This window comes from the organism of the source record quoted next, unplaced genomic scaffold (assembly GCF_019419815.1).
Source record: "Pyrus x bretschneideri cultivar Hongxiangsu unplaced genomic scaffold, Pyrus_bretschneideri_v1 Contig13, whole genome shotgun sequence".
Classification (NCBI taxonomy): domain Eukaryota; kingdom Viridiplantae; phylum Streptophyta; class Magnoliopsida; order Rosales; family Rosaceae; genus Pyrus; species Pyrus x bretschneideri.
In genome coordinates, this window is record NW_025999424.1 from 7872038 (window position 1) to 7885107 (window position 13070).

Genomic DNA, 13070 nt, shown 5'->3' on the forward strand with positions numbered 1-13070 from the left:
GTTATTTCTCGTTCTTCCTCCTACTTTAAACCCCATTTATAGATTTTATTTTTAATTTTTATAATCAACCTATATCACAGGTTAATTATATTTATCTACCTATATGACAGATTCTTTATTTATAATCAACCTGTCACAGATTAATGTGTCTTACTTGTAGGTATGTTATGTTTTTTCTACATTTTAATTAGGTTTCATATCTCACGTATAGGTATTATATACATTCATATATTTGTTACTTGAGTTAGGGTAGAATGTTTTGTAGATAAATTTATGTTAGTATATTAGTTTTTTTGTTATAAGATATTAAATATATTCTTTTGGAGTTGGAAAATGCATAATATTAGAAGATTTTAATTGATTTTTAATATTTTTAGAAAATATAAAATGAGTATAAAAGAAATAAAAACATATAATTAGATAACTGGACTCATTCCTAAAAACACTCTACATTTTTGGACCTAGATCTAAAAGCCCCAATAAGTTTTGAGTTAAAGCTTAAAACTCAGGCAAATTTAACCCAGAATATGATTAAATCCAATGGTGAAAGAAAGATTTAACGAACTAAGATCAAATCTAATAGTATAAATAAAGATCTAAGGGCCCAAAATGGAATCCAACTACTCAAACAATTAAAAAAATTATTTAAATCAAAATTCACCCAAAAGGTCTATAAATACACTTTTCATGGGGCTGGTTTAGTAAATTTGTAATTTTTGTCAGAATCTAGATATTTTTAAGTTACAATGTTCACAAAAATATATTATGATAATCTACATAAATTTTATTTTCAAAAAAAATTACCATAAAATAATTTTGTATAAATTTATTCTTTAACTTAAAACCATTAAAGCAAAAAATCTATATTAAAACCTCAATTTTTTAATTAAAAATTTAAGCTTTAACTCTAAACATTGAAGTTGAAATTAATACACGTCTACTGACATACTTGGTAAGAAAAGAGGCGTGACAGCTTGCTCACGACCCTAACCTAATACACGTTAACTTATACATTTGAAAACAGCATGGTGTGATAATTGATCCGTCAACACTGCATATCAATCAATGATTATATCTTCATTGAATTTTAATCAAATACATTATCACATTTCACATCATGTGATAGTCCAATGTCTGGTAAATCTAACATTACTCTATATCAAAGTTAAGTTTAACCCCCTCTACTAAATCACTAATCAATCTGCTGCACCGAAGTCCCAGAGGTGCAGTCTCGTACCCCCCGAACCCCACGAACACGCTGCGACATGTCGTTCATCGCATACCAAAGCGTTCACTTCCCCAATTCGCTCCCTGAAACTGTACAGATAGGCCCCCCTCTCCGCCTCCCACACCCTCACCACCCCACCGACGCACATTAGCGCGCACCCTTCGTTCATGCACCCCATCACGGCCATCTGCGCCGCCCCCCTCACGTTAAACCTGCAGACCTCCTCCAGAGTGTCACTCCAGCGCACGCGAGCCAAACCCCTCCTCCCCACAATAATGTATGCCGACCTGCTCACGTCAGCCGCTGCCACAATTATCCCTCTCCTATACTCCTCCTCACTCAACACAATCCCCTGATTCGTCAGATCGAAGACAATCACACGCGCGCTCGTGCACGCCACGGCCGTTTCCCGACTCGTGACTCGGACTCGGCCCACGGACTCGGTCATCTCCGTCAGCATGTGCCACCCCATCACGGCCTCCGGATCCGTCAACGTCCCGCCGACAAAAGTCAATTGTTCAGTCAAACGATCCCAAATGTGAAACGTCCGACCCGGAACTCCTGCGTACAGCCCGACCCACCATCTTTCGGATCCGGTGAAGTCAACCAAAACGCCGTCGTTTACTACGTCACCCAAGTGGGCCCTACGAGTGACCTGCGGGCCGTTTATGACCGCCACATGGATGTCTCCGTCCAGCGTGGCGAAGGTGAGTTTAAAGTCTGTTATTACGATGCCGGTAACGGCGCGGGAGAAACGGCCGAGGCGGTCGCGGAGGTGAGGACGGAATGTGCTGACGTGGAGGCGGGTAGCGAGGTCGAAGAGGCGGACGGCGCCGTCGGCGAATCCGCAAGCAAGGTGGGCGTCGGAGAGAGTGAGGCAGCGGCAGGTGAGGCCGTCGGGGTCTTCCACGTCGGATAGGTCGAAGTCGAGGGTCGTGTGGGCTGACCTCCGGGTCCGGAAGTTCATGGCCGTCCGATGCCAGTAGATGTACTCGTCACGCCACGTGTCGCGGATGAGAATTGTCCGGCCCCAGATACGGCGGGTAAGGCGATGCCAGAGAAGCTCAGAGCGCGAGACGGCGCGCCACGTGGAACAAACCTGCACATCAGAAAAAATGTCACGTACGCGATGACTTTCGGTATGTAGGTTACTCGTTCATGCACTGCATGCATGTTATATTGTACGGAAAATATGAGAATTAAAACGCACAGCATAAGGAAGTGTTATTCATGTACTTCATTTTTACTTTCCACACTTTTATTAATTTTTATTCATTGATTTTTTTAATCCATCTAATCCGTCGGTCAAAAAATTATAAGTACATAACGTAAAAGATGGTGCATGTATAGCACCATCCGCACAGCAGATGGCTTCTCTATTTTTTATGCATGAAATAAAATTAAAATTTTAATATAAACATATATTGTAATCTAATTACATGTGGAAGGATGGGCACGCATGCATGAGTAGGTAGGATAATATGTGTATTTAAAAGAGGGGTCAGAATCTATGGGTATTTAAATAGGGTCAGAATGATGGGGTATGTGTTTTAACCAATTAAAAGGCAGTTAATGGAATGGAGCAATGTAATTAATTAACCACCATAAATTAACCCCAAATTCTATACAAGCAAAAAGAAACAAGTACAATATTACAGTCATAATCAAGGACAAAATCTCTTTCATATCACTAATCAACTTGGTACGTGCTATATTATTCAATTTGTTTAACCAATTATAGATAAGAGGCAAGCAGAACCCCAACTTAAATAATTCTTCTGATATAAAAATATAACAATACATTATCAAAGACCTAGATCCCTTTCTAATCACTAATTAATTATGTGGGTTGAGTGGTTTTTGGGATGTTAGCAAATATTAGCTAGGGCAAACAACACAGGGTGGAAAGGGAAGAGAAGCAAATGCAAAACCCTAGACACAGACGGAGCAGACAGTTGATGCCATGCGCGTAAACCCTAGAGAGACAGAGAGGACCTTGAAGGTGGAGCCCGAGGGCAGGCAGCTCAGCTGGCAATCAGCAGAGCGAGAAAAAAGTAAACAGTATAGGGAGGAGAGTGGCAGGGTACGTAGAAGGAGAATAGGGGCTGTGGGAGAGTAAGAGTGAGGAAGAAAAATCGACCAGTAAAAATAGTGAGGAAGAAAAGACATCGGCCAGAGAGATGTCTAAAAAAAGTGTCAGCTGTGTGGTGTACAGTTACTGATGAATAATTATCATTTCATCACTCTGCAAATCTCTCATCTGCCTCCCCTCCCCCCTCTCCTCTTCTGTATCTGTACGTATTCTGTACATAATCTTGCTGCCTGAGTGCTTTATGAGCTTTATTTGATAGAGGAGGATTCTCCCTAATTCTAATTTCTATTCCCTTCTTTTTATTTCTACTTGAACTCCTATTTGAATAGATACAATTAACTCACATTAATATTTTATATTAAATTTTTTATAAAGATAATAAAATATAAAATAAAGTGAGAAAAAAAAGAGATGAAAATAAGAAGAAAGAAAACCTAGCTCTTTATTTGATATATCGATCCAGCCGACTATCATGGACACTGGAGACTGACACCTCTCTCTCTCTTGTTCTCTCTTCCTCTCTGCTTTTATTAATTATTACTCAATCCAACGTATATACCTTACAAGAAGCAAAGTACAGGACTATATTCGTTTGCATTCCACGAGATAATAAGAGATTTTCTACAGTTTCTTTGTAACAGTAACTAAAATCGATATATTAGAGAACTTGGAACTCCACGTGAGCACACTATTGTTTGTAGCAGTAACTGAAATCGATATATTGGTTTTTCTCTCAAATTATTGTTCAGAAATTCAATGAACAAAATCTAACGAATTACACTTATCCTGGAACTTTCTATACAGATATTATAAATACATAAAAACTTGTTCATCGGACTTTGATTTTAACACTTTCGAATATCATTATATATTCATGAAAAAACATAGCTAGGGACCATGAAAGGGACAAAGATCGACCATCTAGATAACTAATCATGTGGTCCATGGAGGAAACATGTACCTAGCTAGCAAGGATAATAAAGCTATAAACAAACATTACACATACATCTTGACATAATAAAAACATAGGATTGCAAATTTTGCGTACTTCCCCACGTATCTTTGGCTTTCATTTCCAAGAAAGGTGTAGCCAAAGCCTGTCCCGTTAAAAGCAGAGAATCTTTTCATCCCCACCCCTACTTTCTTTGACTCCTCTAAATCCCACCCGTGCGTGCACTACTCAAGCACGTTTTCCTGTTCTAATTGGATCTTCTTTCCCTTTTCTTATATCTTTTTTGGTTTTTTTCTTGCTTTTGGAGACTGGATCATGTACTTGTTCTCGGGTAATGGTTTCTTGCTTACTGTGTAACTTATGATATTATTTTATGTTCACAAAAATACTGATCTATATGAAGATTTTCATGAGGAAAATTCCGTTTTGCAGAAACAGAAAATAGGTAGGTTGGCGTCGCTATATGACACCACAAAACGGGATCAGGCTCTAAACGGGCTTGTATGTCATCTATTCGATCAAAAGAGCACACTGTTTCATATAGTTATGCAATTTAAGTATGTCTGCATACATGTTAGGTGTGACAAAAGAATTACACTTATGTTACGATGATTGCAACTTTCTTTTTAATCTTAGAAGAGTATATACTTCAAAAATATTTTTAGAAAGAAGGGTGAAATTATTTTAAAATTTTAACTTACTATATATTAATCAATTTTATCACCTTAAGCTAGGGTCCCAAACAGTTTTCAGACATTCAAAAAAGGGCAAAGCAAAGAAGAGTCTTAAAAGACGAACAAAAGGAAAAAAAACAATGAAGCAAACACAGAGAAATAAGAAGTCACCGGATGGTATTGCATTGCATGTTAGTAAGAGACAAGCACACCTCTGGAGTTGACAAGTAGACATCAGCTTGTAAACCAAACAAGCATTGGGTTCCATTTACCCAAAAAAAAAAAAAAACACAAGCATTGGGTTCCATGTGCTTTATGGCATACGCCACTTGCATCGCTTGCATGCAAGGTTTTTCGACATGGCACCCATCAACTGTCAGAGATCCAATAAATTTTTAATTGTAATGAGAATACAAATAATTCATCACGTATTTTAATAAAATAATAAGAAATTTTATTTTTTAAATTATTAAATTTTTAACATATATATCTTATCATTTATTTAATAACACATGATATATTATTTCGTGTACCGAAAAATCTCTCTAGAGATCTCTACATCTCGATACTCTCCTCTATCCATGCATATCTACCTCCCTCATATAGAAAGTCGTTAGGATTCACATCAAGCTCAAGGTCTTTTTCTTTTTACGATTTAATTTGAATTGTTTACGTTTTCTAGGGCATGAACTTCGACTTCAAAATTCCTTTCTAAGATTTTACATTACTTTCATCCATAGCAATAATAATTGAATTCATGTGATTGCCATGATTTTTTTTTTTTTTAACCTACTGTTTTTCAAGTTCAAATTTTCAAATTTTTCATCTTCCACTTAGTCTACTTTAGATTAGTTTAGACTTTAGTAGTAATATTCGATTGTAATACTATTTAAATCCAATAGCATTTTGTTTTGTTACTTTTTAAATGCCGAAAACATAATATTATAAGTGTTAAAAACATAACATAACCTAAAACAGATCCAACGGTGATATATTCCTGGAATCTTGTTCTTGAGGACTTGCATAACAGATTTACAATAAATTAGAGAGAAAAAAAAAATAAGACAATGAATTTTTGTACGTTACTGGCATGAACAATTTTGTACTTTAAATTCCAATTTAGTCTGAAATAAAGTGCACTATAATATTCTTGCACATGGTATTGAAAATCTCAAAAAAAAAAAAACAAAAGAGGACATTAATGGCTATCGCTGCGAAAATATAACTGTAAAGAGAAACGTTAGCTAGATATAGAAACGTGCAGTTTTTGTACAATCAAGCCTCAGGTACTCAGCTTCCTAAATTTTGCTATATGATTCCAAACACTGGTAAGTGATAAAATCAAGCTTTAAGGGGTCCCTATCCGAGACAAGAAGAAGAAGAAGAAAGGCATCCCAACAAAAATTTGTAGAAAAGCTCAGTCAAAAAAGCAGAGAGGGAGAGAGAGAGAGATTGCTAGAGCTCAAAAGGGTTACATGCTAATAAAGGGAAAGGAAAATTAAAGCCAAAAGAACCCTTTTCCGTTAGATTTGGAAAGGGAAGGGAAAAAAAAAAATAGTGCAAAAATAGCCACATTTTTGTGAAGTGGGAAAATCCAAAGAAGCTTACACAATCCCCCCTTCTTGTGAAAGGGACATTAAATTATTGTTGCATAGAAGAGAATGAGAAAACGACCCTTCAAAAAAGCAGTTACTTTCTGAAGCAAAACAGTTTCTTCTCTCGGATGCTCATAGCTAAACCAAGTAACAAACTAAAGTATGCAACAGTGTCCATCTCTCCGACTAAACTCGAATCTTCCTCTCCGTAGTTTAAATCAACCCGATACGAATTTGGTAAGGAGGACTAGAACAAAACCCAGAACTCGTTGTACTCGTTTATAGGTGATCACCAACAAAAACAAAACAAAACAAAACCCAAAAACCAAATGTTTTCTAGTTTTTTTAATATTTTTAGTTTTTTGGGGAACCCCAATTGAATTAAATTTGGTCTGGCAGCAGAGTCTTCTAGTGTGATAATACATATGATGCCCCTTTGACTAGACTAATATTTTGTCCATTTTTGGAACAAAAACCATCAGTTTCTCAGTATACCTAGTCGGATTCTAACGCAGCTTACCATGCCAAAGACTTCCCAAATAATCAAATTAAAGCATAAATTTTCATATTTCGCATTGCTACACAATTTCTAAATCAAAAACCTTCATGTGTAATTAGTCAATTTACTAAAAAGAAGGGATAGAGGGTTAATAACTGTTAAATTTTATCAGAAAACGCACCTGAAACACGTTAGCAAGGGCAGGAGCAGCGGCAAGTCGTCCGACGTAGCGGGAGGCTTCAGTGGCAACTTGGGCAGCGAGAGCTTCCACAAAAGGCTCAGGCCAGACCTCGTTTACGGCACGTCGTCTGGAAGAGATGGCCCTTCGAAATCACCACCTCTTTGTACATTGCTAGGGCCAGCTCCATTGGCACCGTCGTCTCCATTTCCATCATGGGATGTGGAGGAAGAGGAAGATGATGAAGTTGATGATGGAGCAGAAGAGTAAGAGGTAGACATGAAGGAAGGGGGAAAAAGGTGGGAGAAGAAGAAGAAGCTTGCTATAAAGGAGACCAACAATTAAAGGAGGGAGAGGAGAACACTTGAGAAAGGTGAGGGACCCAAGAGAGGGTCTTTGTGATTCTTGAATATATATATACGCATTTTCACACTCGCATCCTCTTTTTTGTCCCATTATCTAACGAGTAATGTTCGGTGAATTAAATTTGTAAATTAAATTTGAAAATCAAATGATATGAAAATTAATTATTAAATTATTATTTAGGTGTTAAGTAACGTGTTTATTTCTTTTTTATAACAAATCATTTAATTTACAAATTTAGTCTACTTAACACTACTCCCAATCAATTATGATTACAATAATGCTAAGTAGACTAAATTTACAAACTAAATTATGTGTCACCAACAAGAATAAGCATGTTTGTCCACGTTTCAGTAATAAATTAATTATCAATTTCCATACCCTTTAGTTTTTAAAATTTTGTCTACAAATATAATCAAACTAGCATTACTTTTGTGATTAACGTATTTTTATCCTAAAAATGGTATAATTAAATATTTTTTAATCAATGTTTAAAGGTCATTCTCCAAAAATTAAAACAAGGTGAAGATCGTTTATTAATAATAATAATAATAATAATAATAATAATAAAATAAAAATAAACAAAAATAAACAAAAAAAGAGAAAGTAAATTCGCTATAGAAATCATAAAGTATTTATTTTATAGTTCAAATTAATTCATTGGGAGTGAATTTTCTTTAACAATAAAAGACTAATGCTCGACTAACCAATAATGATTTTATCTTCCGCACTTATCTTCTTATTTGTATCCATTGATTCTTCTTATATATTCAATGTAAGTGCATGGGATAATATAGAAACGTAAAATTCACTTCAGCGTTATAAATTGAGAGTAAAGATAATATATTTGAAGACAATCAATTTATGGGATAATACAGAATTTTTTTTGTTGGTTTTATGAGTTAATAAGAACATCTCCAATAGAGATGTTAAAAGATAAATGTCAAATGTTAATTTGATGGTAAATGTGATAGTGTCAGATTTTCTCTTTTTCCAACCAATATGTTTTTTTTGTTATAAATGATATTTGTAGGATCTATTTTAAAAAGAAATAAATTAAAATAAATTTTCAAAATCTATAATTTATGCTTTAATAGGACCCACACAATAAAATAATTAAAATTATTTGACATCACTTTTCTCATATATCAAATTTGACATATAAAACCTTATATGTCAATCCACCTAGAATTGACATATCGGTTGAAACTTACTCTTACCTTCAAATTTGATTACATGATATTCCACTCAAGGTTTTACATCTCTTGGAAATAGTCTAAGTGGCCCGGACCAACCTAAGGCCATCTCCAACCGAGGGTTGGCCAGATGGTTCGTTTTAGCCCTCTGGCCTTCCAAGAATTTAATATTTTAATGAACAGGGTCATATTTGCCTCCGTGTCCAACTGAGGGCCATAGGGCCAAACATAATTTATTATTTAAAAACTACAACTTAAATTCAAATTCAACGGCTAAGTGACACAATATGATAGCTGGAGGATGAGCAATATGATAGTGGAGGATGAGGGAGATGGGTATATTGATGGAGAGTTTAATGTGGACCAAGAAGATCCAAATAGGTCAAGAAGGGTTTGTGCAAAAATATATGATGGACCTAATTTGTCTTTCAATCCAAGAACTGGTAGTATCTCTATAAATTAGTATATGAGGCTATAATTTGCTTTTCAATCCAAGAACTGGTAGTATCACTATAAATGAGTACATGAGGCTATAGAATGATACGTTCTCATGCCACAAATAAGTACCTACAACAGGATATTGTTGCACATCTTTGGGCCAAAAGAAGCATGGAGTAAGCGTTTAAGTTTTATGTTGTTAAATGTTTTTAAAAATATTGTTTAAGTTTCATGTTGTTAAATGTTTTTTTATGTTGTATAATTTGTATGTTGGTTAATGTTATTTAATGTTGTTTCATGTTACTTAATTTAATTTAATGTTGTAGAATGGCTTAGGAAGTTATAGGAAAAAAAATATAATTTAAAAAAAATATGAAACAAATTTTGTGAAATAGAAATTATAAGAAAAATTTTGTAAATAAAAAAAAATCAAATGCAATTGCTAGCTAACGTCAGCTAGCCATTATAATTTTAGCTTAAGGATTCTTGTCAGTTATAATCGATATAGGAATAATGATTTTTCTGGCCAGGCAGCTAGCCCTCCAGCCCTTTCAGATTCTGTGGTGCCCTCTCAGATTCCACGAGCTTTCTAGCTTAACCCTCGGTTGGATACGATTTTTGGGTTATTTTTAACTCTTTGGTTGGAGATGGCCTAATCATCGCCCCCGCCCCCTGGGGGTGGTGGTGTGGTTCCCAAGCTGCAAAGACGGCTTTCTGAAACAGCTGGGTTTATGGATTAACCCTGGATTTTACAGGGTAGCCTTAGCTCTCTCTGGTCCCTTTTGGTCTCCCTGCATCTGTATCAGTTGCAGATGTTTGTCAATAAAATGGGCATTGCCAGTTTTTCAAAAACAAAAGCAACAAAATGCCTCACTCTTTCGGAAAGAAACCAAGAAATTTTTCTTTTTTTTTTCTTTTTTTTTTCCTTTCTCTCAAGGATGTTTATGTTTTTGTAAGGAGTGCTTGGTAAATAGCGTTCTTATTAATAGCGTTCTTATTAGGGAGTTGTGAGTAGTAATAAGAAAGGTTCTAAAAGAAGTAGACGCTAGTCGGGCGACGGTTGGAGTTTAGCGTTTAGGCGGATAAGATAGATTTAAGTAAATTAATTAAGTGTTTGTTTATTTTTGAAAAAAGATACATAATTATATTAGGATACATAAATTACAAAATAAAATGACATATAGATTATAAAGTATTAGAACATATAAGAGTATTCATCCAAATATTCAACAAGTTTCTTACATTTTATTTAAACAATAAAATGCAAAATGAAAGTTATCAGTTTTCTATCTAAATGAGAGTTGCGACTAGGCGGATGACTAGACGGATCTAGGTGCGTGGCCGGGTGGCTAGGTTGAGCCTAGGCAGGGGTCTAGGAGCCATTTCTTAATTTTCAAACGCATACTGTTAATGAGAGCTGTGACCAGTCGTCTAACGTCTAGTCGGGACCTAAACGGCTCTAGGTGAAGATTTTAGAACGGCGGTGGTAAGTAGCAACTGGTGTTGCTGTACTGGAAACCCCTGGTCATATTAATAACTAATAGGTTAAGTTAATTCCGAGTCCTTGATGATCGATGAATTTTATTATTCAAATTTGTTACTTCATATTAGTGCGTAATAATAATTGCGTATTTGTATGAAGTCACGTAATATATAATAGAAAAACATCAGCCACTGTATTCATCCGATGCATAAAAGGTATTTTGTAGTTCATAGCGTAAAATACATAAATAAATTATTCGTGATTCATCAAATTAAACTTTAATTACTATTCCATCCTTAATGGTGTTCTATTTGTGCTATCGTATTTTTTCTCTTGCATTATTGTACGTAGTAAGCAAAATCAAATCATCAACAAACTTGAGGGGCAAAAGCACAGAGAAACATAAGAAATATCAGCAAAAGAAAAATTAGGTGACAATGATTAAACATCTAAACCGTGGGAGTTGAAAAATTAGTGCCCTTGAATCAATAGAGGTTATGAATTTATAGATACGTGAAAGAGGGAAAAAAGTTATGAATATTAACGATGGACTCAAAATGTGATGTGATGAACTTGTGAGTTGTGAGCTTTTGAGAAGCCAAGAGAGAAAGGAAGATACACAAAATTTAGGTTTTGGATGGAATTTTATATTTCTGTGTTTTAGACAAGTGAAGGTTAGTTTTGTGATAAACAAACTATCATTGTAGTGCAGTGGTATATTTCTTCTTAGTATTAAAAGATGTTTCAAGTTCGAACGTTTCTTCTCAAACATATTTAATTGTATCTTATGTGTTCATGAATATTTTGGTAATTTGATTAGTCAAAAAAGTGAAACCTTTTAATTCAGGATGATCCATCCATATCCAATTTTGTAATCGAATTCCATCTCTTCTAGATCAAAGAAAACTTTGTATCCAATTGTTGAGCGGTTTTCTTAATATCTAATGAGTAGCTTGCTTGCAGTATGTGCTGCTGTACTCGAGTTGGAGTTGAAAATTTGAAAAAGATCTTTAGAGATTCAAGGAACTTGTGATGATACAAAGTTTTGTAGGTGCCGAAAACATTAATTAAGGGAAGCGTGAAACTGTGTCCGCCATTCTTTGTACAATGACCACCGCAACCATATATTAGGAGATGATTGACGATCGATGTACCATGCATAACTTGCATGCTGTTTGAAAGTACATTACTTGTATAATAAAAGTAGAAAGACACTGAAAAATTGATCCTCTCTTCACTTATATTTCAAAGAGATGCTAAGTAAACTCTCTTAAAAGTGGATCTTTCTGTAGACTCTCTATCATTTCATGTTTTTGACATAATAATTTATAATGTTATCACAAGAACTTTTGGATAGCTATTTAGCGTTGAACCTCGCCAATACAGCCTCCTGTAATTTTCTTGATTATTTAGTTCCTTGTTTGGGCAGAGATAATGGAAAGAGATAAAGATATTAAGGCTTTAAAATCATTATTTTTTTTGCTAAAGCTTAAAGGCTGTCTTTAGGTCTTGTGTTTATCCACTTTGGATTAGTATTTCTAGTGTCTACTTTATTATTCATCATTTTGTTTTGTTTCCCGACTCTTTTACATGTCCACATAATTTTGTAGATTCGATCACATATTTTAGTTATATAATTTCGTTTATTTATGATACTAATATATGATAATTTTTTCTACTGTTTTAGTCTATGTTTTTATGAGATTATGTAATCGGGACTTATTTATTGTGATAGAGCAAAAGCGTTTTATTTATAATTTTTGCGCATGACTCTTGAAATTTCATAAACGACTATGTTTAGACTCATATCGTATTGTGAAAAAGAAAGAACAAACATATGTTGCCTAACCTAAAAACAAGAGTTTGGCTCCTTAAGTTTGAGGAAACGTTTCTCCTCAAAATATTTTGTGGCTTATTTACAGAACTTCGTCATTGTAACCAAAAGTTCAGATTATAAATCACTCGGTTAAATTCATCTCTAAAAAAAATAGATTAAAACTACGATTATTTAGTCAATTAATTCCAAAATAAATAAACGCTTTATAATACGTATATAAATCTGTTCATTTGATTTTACACAGTTTAATGGATGAATGACCTTATTTTTAGTTAATTTTTTATAAAATAAAATTTTACATAATAATTTATTATACGAACGATTAGCATAAAGAAATACTACAAATTGGTCACAAAAAAAAATAAGAAAACTTACTAAAAGTTAAAAAATACTTAATTTTAATGAAAAATAACAAATAAAAATACAATGAATAATATAAAAAAAATGTAAAAATATAATTTTTTTTGTTAAAAATAAAAAATACCAAAAGTATTTTATTAAAACACTCACAAATATATTGAGGGGACAAGTTTTT

The 13070-nt window shown here is 34.3% G+C and overlaps 1 protein-coding gene across 1 annotated transcript; it reads right to left on the bottom strand.

The window, feature by feature from the left end:
- Positions 1–1063: 1063 nt before the first annotated feature.
- On the bottom strand, positions 1064–7725 carry LOC103935441 (transcriptional regulator STERILE APETALA). The gene is given in 3 exon segments (XM_009345210.3): positions 1064–2327; positions 7222–7355; positions 7358–7725. Coding segments are annotated over 3 exon segments (1407 nt in total). The 5' UTR covers positions 7500–7725; the 3' UTR covers positions 1064–1196.
- Between the last annotated feature and the right edge of the window lie 5345 nt (positions 7726–13070).